The sequence below is a fragment of the Phyllostomus discolor genome, chromosome 1 (assembly GCF_004126475.2).
Source record: "Phyllostomus discolor isolate MPI-MPIP mPhyDis1 chromosome 1, mPhyDis1.pri.v3, whole genome shotgun sequence".
NCBI classification, from domain to species: Eukaryota; Metazoa; Chordata; class Mammalia; order Chiroptera; family Phyllostomidae; genus Phyllostomus; species Phyllostomus discolor.
In genome coordinates, this window is record NC_040903.2 from 156,071,273 (window position 1) to 156,083,479 (window position 12,207).

Sequence of the window (12,207 nt, forward strand, 5' to 3'; positions counted from 1 at the left end):
AGTGGACATAACAATACTTCATGGATTCTTGGGAAGATTAAATAAGATAATACATGAAACACCATCTGCTTTAGTACCTAATAAATGAAAGCCATTGCTCTTATTAGATAAAAGTTGCAAAGATGACTTTAGTACCTGACAATTTTCATTCTAAGCTATTCCTTTTATTTCATCAAGCACTAAATTCCAAGAATTAAAAATAAAATTAATAAAAGGCTATAATAGTGGAACTTAAAAAGGCCTTTCTGTACCCTCTGAAATTTTACCATATGGATTATGTTAAAGTCATTCTAATGAGTTGAAAGGAAGAAAATAAGCTTTGTTAAAATACAGAACTTATAACAAGAGAAATGCAAATTAAAACTTCTGAGTTGCCATTTCTCACCTGTCATAAATGTAGAAGTTTGTCAAGACAGTGTGTTGATTAGGCTGTGGAAAAGCAGCATACTGAGCATTGCTGATGGGAATGCAAAAGTCAATCATATGGCTCCTACAGGGAGACTTTGGGAATATTTGGCTTAATTGTGAAGTATTTGCTTTTTAACTCAGCAATTCCACTTCTAAGAACCTATTGCAAAGATATACTGGCAAAATGAGAAAAGTGTATGCATGTTGGCTCCTCATAGCAGGGATATCCGAGATAGCAAAGGACTTTTTTTTATTGTATTTTTTCCATTTCCATTTATCCCCCTTATATTCTCCTCCCCCTTGAAAGACTTTTAAAAACAACCAAATGTGTCATGAGTAAGGGACTAATATAAACTATGAACATCCACATGGTAGAGTACTATGCAGTTGTACAAAAGGAATGGGGAGTAGCTCCCTATACTAACATGGAGTGATCTCCAGGATCCACTGTAAAGTAAAAACACAAAGCCAGAATAGTGTGTATGGTATGTTGCTGCTTATGTAAGAAAGGTGGGGGTAAAGGGGTATAAAATATATGTAAAAAACTAAGGCCCTGGTCAGGTAGCTCAGTTGTTTAGATTGTCCCAATACACCAAGCTTGCAGGTTGATCCCTGGTCATACACACAAGAATCAACCAATGAATGCATGAATAAATGGAGCAACAAACTGATGTCTCTCTCTCCCTGTCTCTCTCTTTCTTCTCTCTCTTTCTTCTTCCTCTCTCTAAAATCAATCAATCAATCAATCAGAAAACTAAAAATCATGGTTACTTATAGGGAAAGAGGGGCAACAGTGGAACAGGGGAGAAGGTGGACTTCTGAACAGATTTCATTTGGTGAATTTGATTTTAGAACCATGTAAATATAAACCAAAATTAAAATAAAGCATCCCTAAAACTGGAAGTAAAATAAATTACTGCATTTCAAGTTGTGTGGCCTAATCGAACAGGAATTATTTCAAGTGACTTTAAAAGTCAGGAAATTTGACTATTCCTATTAGAATATTCTCTTTGAACAAAATCACCTCAAAAAAAAAACCAATCCTTACTATTTTCAGTATTCCTATTGTTGTTAGCATTCATATTGTTATTCTGAGACAGAGTACACTGTGGATAAAGCAAATGGGTAATTATGTTGGTGTAGTTAAGGTAGCAGTATGTATGTTATAGGAGTCAGTATATACAGATATAAGATTTCAGTGAGGCTAAGTAGGCGCTCTGTGGTCCTGAATTTGAATTGAAAGTATCCAAATTTTACAATGGCCTAAAACCAATGAAGAACCCCAAAACAATAAGCACCAAGACTATTATCTCTAAATAGCTTTCCATACTAAAAGGAACCAGAAATCCTTGGGGGAAAAAAAAGGAGCAGGAAACGTTCAAGGTAAACCGAGAACTGATTGTCACATCTGAAATACAGGAAGCTAGCAAAGACAACAGGAGCTGAGTCCAAAGTCAATGGCCAAGTTGGGATGGTTTGGCTCTCAATAAGAATAGTAATGCTCTTCCACCACTATTTTATTTTTTAGCCGTACAAGGGTCTTCTATTTTTTCACACTTGTGCATTCATTAGTTGATTCCTGTATGTGCCCTGACCAGGGATCAAACCCATGACCTTGGCGCATCAGGACAACACACTAACCAAATGAGTTACCCAGCCAGGGCACAGCTCTATGTTTTCTAAAAGGCCTAGAGAACATATAGTGGGTACCTCTCTTCATTTTCTTTGTGTTAGTCATTTTGGTGAATTACTGGAAGGTGGTGGATCTGGCTGAAAAGCTCCACCACTATTTTAAAGCCAGTGCCATACAACACTCTACCGCAGCTGCTGCCAGGACCCTTGCACCACACACTTTCCCACCATGGAGGGTGTGAGACAGTACAGCAACATAGAGGGATTGCTGAGGGACCCAATATCAATGCCAGCAAGAATCTGCAGGATGACAGGAAAACGTTTTTTGGAGGTTTTGACCTGGGGTACACTAAGGAAGATCTATTTGTCTCCATTTGGGGAAGTTGTAGACTGCATAATTAAATCAGATCTAGTCACTGGAAGAGCAAGAGAATTTGAATTTGTGCTTTTCAAAGATGCTACTTGTGTTAATGAGGCTTTGGAACTGAAAGAACACAAACTGGATAGCAAATTGATATATGCCCCCATCCACCATGGACCAAAGATTTTTTTTTCTTTTTTTTCCTTTTCTTGTTTTTTTCTTAACTCTTAGCAATTCATAGAATTACTAAACAGAAAACTGTTTTAACTACTCTAGGTTCTTTGTATATTCCCTGTAAATTTGAGTCAGTCTTTCAATTTCACAGAGCCAAAGTTTTAAAAGGGAAGGAACCCCCATTAAAAGTTTTTTTGAGGGTTAGATAGAGTTCAAATATTTCTGAAGAATAAATTAAAGAATATTTTGGCCCTGGCTGGTGTGGCTCAGTGGATTGAGCTCTGGCCTGCAAACCAAAAGATCATGGGTTTGATTCCAGTCAGGGCACATGCCTGGGTTGCAGGCCAGGTTCTCAGTTGGGAACGTGCAACAGGCAAATGATTGATGTTTCTCTCCCTCTGTTTCTCCCTCCCTGCCCCTCTTTCGGGAAAAAAAAAAAAAAGTAAAATCTTTTAAAAAGAAAGACTATTTTGGAGACTTGGGAGAGATTGAAAATATCGAACTTCCTATGGATACAAACACAAATGAAAGACAAGGATTTTATTTTATCACATATACAGATGAAGAGCCAGTGAAGAAATTGTTAGAAAGCAGGTACTATCAGACTGTTTCTGGCAAGTGTGAAATCAAATGTGCACAACTAAAAGAGGTGTATAGGCAGGAACAGTTATGACCAATACAGGAAGAAGAAGGGCTGCAGCTGGTGGATGGGGTCATGGCCCAGACCAGCGGAGTACTTATGGCAAGGCATCTCTGAGGGTGACGATCACCAGAACAACTGCCAGCCACACTAAAGGAAGATGCTGGAGAGAACAGGAGGAGACTGCTAAAGTAACCCACCTTCAGGACAACCTTGAAGATCAGTCTCCTGTTGATCTAAGATGATTACTTTGTAAGACTTTTCAGTATAAAAGGCACAATGGTGTCCAAGTGTATATAGCTACCAATTAGTTTTCTTTGTTTTTACTTTGTCATTTGCTATCTGTGCTGTGACTCAATGTGGATTTGTGTTTATGCAATTTTTCTTTGTATGAATTCATGTTAAACCTCAAAAAATGCTCCTCATGTGAACAAAAGAATAGTTAAATGAACTGAAGCAAATCAGACACAGTTGTCTCTCAGTATCTGTGGAGTAACTGGTCTCCCCACATTTTATGTAATGCTCAAGTCCCTCGTATAAGATGACATAGTATTGGCCCTGGTTGGGAAGCACTGTTGGTTAGAGTGTTGTCCTAATGCACCAAGGTTGTGGGTCAACCCCTTGTCAGGGTACATAAGGAATCAACCAGTGGATGCATAAATAAGTGGAACAACAAATCGATGTTTCTCCTTCTCTGTGTCTCTCCTCCTAAATTCAATAAATAAAACTTTTTAGAAAATGGCATAGAATTTGCATATGACCTAGCACAATCTACCTCACATCCTCCTGTGTATTTTAAATCATCTCTAGGTTACTTATAATACCTAATTCAATGTAAATGCTATGTAAATATTTGCTATACTGTATTGTTTAGAGAATAAAGACAAGAAAAAAAGCCTATGCGAAGTTCAACAAAGACATAGCCATTGTAGGTCTGACTACACAGTACACATCAGCAACAACATAACTTTTTTCTTTTTGGTGTTTTTGATCCATGGTTGCCTAACTCTGCGGATATGAAACCAAGGGTTGGGGAGAGTTGACTGTAGGCTTAAATTTATCAGTTTATAATATTTAAAACAGCAACATCCATTAACCACCTTTGGAAAGTGCTAGGGAACCAACTTATTTTGAAAACTGGTCATTGAAACAAGCACTTGTGCTGCCTTCGCCACATGATCCGTACCTCAGGGCAATCAGTTGATGAGGAAAAGTTGCTTTCTAATGAAGTATTTCAACTCGTAAATGAACAATGATAAAATTAGAGTATCATCACCTTGCAACCCTGTGATATTATTGTGCTTTATAAGAAACATGCACTGTACAGCCTTCATTCCTGTTTCTGCAAACTTAGTTTGTTCCCTGTTCCTGTGACTTGGCTAATTGTGAATGATGCTGCGGTGAACGTGGAAGTGCAGATATGTTTTTGAGAAAGTGATTTTATTTCCTTCAGTTAAATACTCAGAAGTGAGATTGCTGGATCATTAGGTAGTTCTATTTTTAAATTTTTTGAGGAAACTCCATACTGTTTTCCCTAATATGGTGATTATTTTCACTGCAAAGCACAGTGAGTGGCGAAGCCATCCAGAACACTAGGATTCCAGGTGCATTTGAATTGTAAACTGGCTGCCACCGTACTTTATTCTGGGAAGGGTACTTTCAAATAGGTGAGAGAGAGGAGACTGGATAGGTAAACTGCTATTGGGACATGTCCGGCATGACTCATTGCCTCTCGTACTACCACTGGGGCATGAAACTCGCCTCCTGATGGGTCTCTCTTGGGTTTGCACCCTTCCCCAATCATCAGAATAGTCAAGTCTCAAAACAGCAAGTAGCCAGAGTAATCTTCTAAAAATATAAATCATATTTTATTTTTATCTTTAAGACTTCCCCGTGGTTTTCCAGCTCACCTAGAATGAAATCCAAAAATGACCATGCCTCATGCTACCTCTATGGCCCTTCCCCTCTGTCACTCCGTGGTACCCCCACTAACATTCCAGGCTGTCTCCGAGCTCAGGTCCTTTACATGGTCTGTTCCCTGTGTCTGGAATTGCCCTTCTTCTAGATAATTGCATACTCTTCTTTTACATCCTTCAGATTTTTCTCAAGTGTCACATTCTCAGTGAGACTTTCCCTGGTCATATCATCTAAAGTTTCAACATCCTCTCTTCTCACTTCTTATCCCCTTTCCTGGATTATTTGTTTTTTCTCCTTAGCTAATCTGATATACATTTAACTTAAATTGTTGTACTTATTTGTTAGTCTCTCTCATCAAGCTCTGTGAGATCAGAGGTTTGCCCGTTTACTTCACTCTTTTGTCCCTTGTGCTTGGAACAAAGCTTGTCATAATAGGTACTTACTTAGCAAATGTTGTTAAATAAGTGAGTTCCTGCATGGTTCCCTCTTTTCTTGAAATCTAGTCAAGCACCACTTCTCAGTGAGGTCTTTCTTGAAGATCCAATATAAAATAGCATGTTCCCCCTACATACACACAGAGATCATTACTATATCTTCTTATCCTGCTTTAAAAAAAATTTCACTTAGCACCACTTGACATAGTATACATTTATTTACCATATCTTGCTGTGTATAATGTGCACCCATGTTTTTAGCCCAAACTTTCAGGAAAAAAAATCTTTTGTTTTAATTTTTGAATTCAATGTTTTTATTTATAGATACTTGTTTTTTGTATTATAAGGGAATTTTAGCATTTATTTTTGACATATTATGGTACGAGAAATTTTATGTAACAAATAATTACAAAACACAAGAACAGATACAAGGTAGGAGATATTTTATGTACCAATAACAAATTTAAATATTTATACATCATAGAAGAACTCTTCGTTACTGTCAACATCAAAAGTATCATCTTCTTCAGTTTCTACATTACCAGTATCTTCTGAAGAGTCACTTTCCTCATCCTGGTAAATTTCATCATCCTCAATTCCATCTGTAGCATTGCTGATGCCACACTTTTTAAGTGATCTCACAACCACTTCCTTCTTGACACCATTCCAAGATCTTAGGAACCAATCACAAACCTGAGCCATGGATGCTTTCTGATTCTGCCTGTAGGTGTTAAATCATTACCATCTGACTCCATTGTCCACTCTTCATTAGGGCCTTAAAGGGTTTGTTTACTGACAAATCAAGAGGTTACAGTTGGCTGGTTAGCCTACCAGGTATCACAACAATTTGGGCTTTCAAGCTTGTTGCAATTGCTTTTGCACTTTGTGTAACATGGGCTTTTCTGAAGTGATCAAAAACAAGCAAAGCTGGTTTTTTTAAGTAACCCTCATGACCAGACTTTGTTAAACTAGATTTTCATGCCTTCTTTATTCATCCATCCTTTTTCATGCACATGGACAGTAACTCCACTTAGAACCTTTTCTTTCAGAAATGTTTTTCTTGTAAAGATGATCATAAGTGGTAGCTTTGTCCCATCTGCACAACAGGCTAGAACAACAGTGAAATGTGTTTTCTCATGACCACTAGTTTTAACAACCACTGTCTTTGCTCCTTTGATGTCCACAGTTCTGTTGGATGGCACATCAAATGTGAGTGGGACCTCTTCCATATTGGCAGTTTGGGACAGCTCAAAGTTGTAAGTCTTTTGAAGATTGATAACTAAAGAATGAAATTCTAAAACTTGATTCTCATAGGCTGCTGAAAGTTTCTGGGAAAGTTTCCTTTGTGTTCTCATTCTCAAACCTTCTCTCTTCATAAAGTTAAAGCACCATTTCGGTGTCCCTGAGAAATCATCAATGTTTTTCTATCATGCAGCCCTTTTACCTTCTTCTTGTATCATCTTCATCGAAACAGAGATCCCAGTCTGACGCTGCTCCAGAATCCAGGTCTCCACCTCCAGCCACTTTGGAGGTTTCCCTTGCATTGTCTTCTTCTGTCTTGGTGTCTAAAGAAGCTTTTCTTCTGTTGCCTCTGTAATCTGATGACACTCTCTGTAGGAGGAGGTCTAAAGTGTCTCTTGGCAGCTCTGTTGCCATGCTTTTTAGCAATTTTTTAAATGTTCAGTTTTTTTTTAAAGATTTTATTTACTTATTTTTAGAGAGAGGGGAAGGAAGAGAAAAAGAGAGAGAGAGAAACATCAATGTGTGGTTACCTCTGGAGCTCCCCGCATTGAGGACCTGGACTGCAACCCAGGCATGTGCCCTGACTGGAATTGAACCAGTGACCCTTTGGTTCGCACGCAGGCCAGTGCTCAAGCCATTAAGCCACACCAGCCAGGGCTTTTTTAGCATATTTAATAACTTTTAGCTAAATACAGTATACAAAAAAAGTTTCGATGTTTTCCAAGGGATTTCCAGTAATTTTTCCTGCCTAAAGTGTACAAAGAGAAATGTCACACTGTTCACCCTACGGTAATAAAGTCGGCATCACCTATCTTATCAAGTAGATAACAATACTTGGCCAAAACTGCTTCCTTGCAAGTTCGTAGTAACTTCAACAAAACTGATATTGTATTCCAGGGTATTATCTTGCATACAGATATCATTATTGCTTTCTACAATTACACTTTTAACACCTAAGCATAAATAAAATAATTAAAAACATTTATGGAATATTACCTATGTATAATACGCATCCTTAGTTTTTCCCTCAAGAATTTGAGCTAAAAAGTGCGTATAATACACGGACAAATACGGTATTTATTGTTTCTTTTCGCTTCCCTGTAGATTTCAATTTCCAGGAAAGCAGAGACTGTAGCCTTAACACCTTAGAAGAGCAGTTAACTCTTGGTAGGTAATCAATGGTTATTTCTCCAGTGAATTAGTGAAACAATTCTGACCGAAAGCATTCCCTCCAGCGACCACCGATACTGCCAGAGGTTCATGATATTTCTAGCACAATGGAGAGCTCGCCCGTGAGCACTCAATTCCTTCACACCCCAAATGGCTCCTCAAAGAAAGACACTGCTTTTTGCTGGGAACTGAAAAAACATCGGTGTTCCCCATTTCGTTCCTGCCCTTAAAATTTAACCAAAGCATTGACAGCTCAGGCCAATGAGGTGAATAAAAGTATGTATCAAGTCAGTTTGTAAACTGCCGGCATTCACCCAAGTTTAACGGATCTGCTTGACTCTACAAGCATTGTCAGGCAGTCCGCGGAGAAAAGCCAGCTCCCAGTAAGAGGGTCGCGACAGGTCTGGCCAGACGCTGCCCCACGCTGCGCTCCACTACCTCGCGGGTGGGGGACCAGGCTCAGGATTGGCCTAGGCTAAACCGGAACCGCCCCGGCCTGTCCCGGGCGAGCATTCGCCTCAGGACGTCTCAGGAGGTCCCCCGCGGCTGGCGGGGCAGGGGTGCGGGGGTGGGGGGGCGAAGTGGGGCGGGGCGAAGCTGGATGGGTGGGGCCTGTCCAGACGTCATCTCGCCAACTGGGCTCAGGATTGGTCGGAGCTCATCAGGCACCACCCCGGCCAGCCTGGGGCGTGCGCATGGGCGGGGCCACCACGGGAGGCTCGTGGGGCGGGTGGGGCTGCCCCCGGGCTGCGCCAGGGCTGCGGCTGAGTTTGGGGGCTGGTGATGCTGCAGCTGGGCCGGTTTGTCAGGCTTGGGCGGAGGCCAAGTGATGGCGAACGTGCGGGTGGCCGTGAGGGTCCGGCCCCTCAGCAAGAGGTGAGTCTGGGCGGGAGGGGGCGCCTGAGGCGGCAAGTGAGTTAGTAGGGCGAGGTCCCCGCCTCCCCGTCAAGTGATTCCGGCGTGGAGAAATCAGACACAAAGTGGCCCAGAGGGCCAGGGTCCGGAAACCTTAAGGGCCTGGCAAGTTGGGAACTCGGGTCGAGCTTTCGCGTCGTGCCTTGGGGAATAGCGGTTTCTGGTTGGCCTCAGGGGTGGACTGCCCTGTTTCGGCGTCCCTGGAGTGCTGCCAGCGGGAGTTTTGAGGGTCCATGGCTCTAGTCTTGACGTACGCATAGGGCGTTTCTCACTGGATGCGTAGAAAAGGGCTGGGAAAGTATCTTTACTCCGGGATAGGGATTGTCAGTCTCCTCTCCCTTCTTGCTGGCTCTAAAGTACCTGTGAGGACTGAAGCAGAATTGTGTGTGCACGTGGGTTTCTCTGCGAAGATGTGGAGAAAGGCAGAGTGTAAGACACGGGAGACAGAAATCGTGGCTTCATCCTGGTCTGGACGGCCAAACTGTGAAATAGGGGAAGTTACTGTAACTCCTCTGTGTCCGCAGTGCCCATTTCCTCATGGGTAAATCTGATCCCGCACCCCTCAGCTCTGAAGGCTTCCAGTGTCCAGCCACATAATTTCTTCCCCTTTTCACTAATTCTCCACTCACAGGTTTGGAAAGTCAGGGAAGGCTTCACAGAAGGGTTGGTGTTTGAACTGTTTTTTTTTTTTTTTTGAAGATCTATTCGAGTTTGCTGACAGGTGGAGAAGATGTAAAAAGCACTTGGTAGTAAAAATACTGAAAGCAAAGGACTTAGGCTGTTAGGAAACAGATAAGTTTTGGTTGTTTGGGGAGAGGGTTTGGTTGGTTGTTTGGTTGTTTGGTGGAGGGAGGTGAGTGATGGGACATAAAGCTGTGGAGAGTGTGATTTGGGACCACTGGCACATTTTGGAATTATTTGGGAAGTTAAAAATTTCCAGGACATAAGATGGCTTGAAAATTGGGGAAAAGCGTCGAAAAAGGCACTGTGTCCCATAATAAAATTTGGTACTATCAGGGATTATGTTTGTCCTGATACAGAGGTGATTGGCTTTGAAAAGTCATGCAGTTGACAGAGTGATGAGGAGAGGAATGAGATGGGGGAAGAAACAAGAAAAACAGAAAAGAAGGTAGGAAAAAGGCAAAGGCGATACAACGAAGAAAAAAGGAAAGTAGCTTGAACTGTTGTATTTAGATTGGTAGATGGATTATAGCATCTGGCTTCTGTATTACTAAGTGTAGTGGCTCAAGGTTGGATGTTTTCATTGGTGCAGCTATTACCATGAGAGTAGCCGCTGACAGAACCTCTTTTTGCAAAACCATTTTTTAAAATTATTTTTTATTGTTTGTGCTATCAAAGTTGTCCTGATTTTTCTCCATTTGCCCTCTTCCACCCAGTCCACCCCCCATTCACAGTCAACCCCCACAATGTTATTCATGTCTAGGGCCCATGCACATATGTTCTTTGTCTAATCCCTTTACCTGCAAAACTATTCTGTTAAGGGTTCTTGGCATAACAACGTTGACCACTCCTCACAGTAACTTTTCTGTTCCTTGGGAACTAGGAATTTACAATAGCATGCATTAGATTAAGAAAATACTGTTGAAATTGAGCTGTTATTTGCAGCCACAGTAGAGAATAAGACTTCATTAAACAAAAGTGAAGAGGAAAGAAAGGCATTTACTGAGCTCATGTGAAGAACCTTGAGCAGCAAGCAGTAGAATGCCAAGACTGCAGATATCCAGGTGTTAGTTGATTATTGTAGGCTGAAGATTCAGGAGCACAGATTCAGGAGAAGGTATGGCGAAACCCAGGGTAGCCCCAACTAAGAAGTTGAGACTACTCCCCTCTTCTCACAGAATCCTGCAGAGATGAAGCTATATGCCAAGGTTTGTTATAATTTCCAGCTTCTTCACCGAGGCTCAGCTTAATATAGGGAACCTGCTGATTATGTATTGGGTCAGCCAAAAAGTCTATTACATTTTTTTCTGTACCATGACTCTAGTAATGCTTAGTTGTCTTTTAACTTCATTCAAATCAACTTTGTTAGATTGTATTGTGACAATTGTTTTAAAAAACTTATCAAAATTGGTGAATTTTTGTGCAGCCATTTTTATATTGAAGATAGAAGAAAATGCACAATATTTTTTGGCATATTATGCTGTACTATTTCAAGAAATGTAAAAACATAACTACAACACAAAAAAAAGGTGTGTGCAGTACATGGAGAAGGTGCTGTGGCTGATCAAACATGTCAAAGTGGTTTATGAAGTTTCTTGGTACTACTGACATTTTAGCCAAAAAATTTGCTGTGGGGCTGTCTTATGCATTGGAAGATGTTTAGCAGCACCCCTGAGCTCTACCCACTAGAAGCCAATAGCAGGAGATAGCTGACATACTCAAAATCTCCAAATCAATAGAGTTATTGGTGAAAATGAAAATGAGTCTTTTATTTTATGAAAAAAACATAATGGACTTTTTGGGCAACCCAACAGTTTATTCCAAACTTCAATAAGTCATTGGATCTGATGTTGTATTTGGGACAAAATCTTAGAGGTCATATAGTCTAAGCTTCCATTTTTTTTTCTTTCTGATTTTCCAGGTGAGAAATAGTCTTATGTAAGGCCTGAAAGTAGGTAGAACCAAAAATCAATTAACTAGACTAAACTGTTCCTTCCTGAGATTACAGAAAAGTTGCACTTCTCCATCAAATGCCTGTTTGCTCAGTGGCACTAGGAGCAACCATCCATCAGTAAAATGATACTATGGAAAATGGGTTTGATGCCCTCATCTCTACCTCATAGTTGTTTCCCATGTCAGCAAGTCAGTGTCTCAGGATAGGTGCTGCCCCTTGTCTATCTAAAATCCTTCATCACTGAGACAGCACGTTCTCGTCCACCAATACTGTAGGCCCTGGGACACTTCCCACTGCCCTGTCAAAAATTACTTTTCCTATACTATATTCCCTTTCTGTGCTTTAAAAAAATCTGTAAAGTAGAATAACTACTTCCGTGTTTTATGAGTATTAAGGAAAAGAATGTGCTTAAAATACATAGAACAGAATAGAGCTTGGCTCATTTTAAGTGTCCAAATAGAGTATTAGCTATCTAATTCTTAACAACTATTTTTATTTCTCCCTATACTTAGCTAGCTGTCTTTTTAAAAAAAGTTTCACAAATGAATAAATGAATGGTAATGGTTTGGTTATTTTCTCCTCTAGAACAGTGATTCTGAAATTATGGTAGGCATACATACAGTCCACCTGGGGAGCTTGTTACACTGCAACTTCTTAACAGGAATTTGAATTAACTAGC

General features: G+C 40.5%; 1 protein-coding gene across 1 annotated transcript in view; it reads left to right on the forward strand.

Moving 5' to 3' along the window:
* Positions 1-8,729: 8,729 nt before the first annotated feature.
* STARD9 (StAR related lipid transfer domain containing 9) overlaps positions 8,730-12,207 on the forward strand; it is a 114,723-nt gene continuing 111,245 nt past the window's right edge. The window contains exon 1 of the mRNA XM_028506373.2: positions 8,730-8,854. Coding sequence (XP_028362174.1) covers positions 8,808-8,854 — 47 coding nt within the window. The 5' untranslated portion in view covers positions 8,730-8,807. The remainder of the gene's footprint in view (positions 8,855-12,207) is intronic.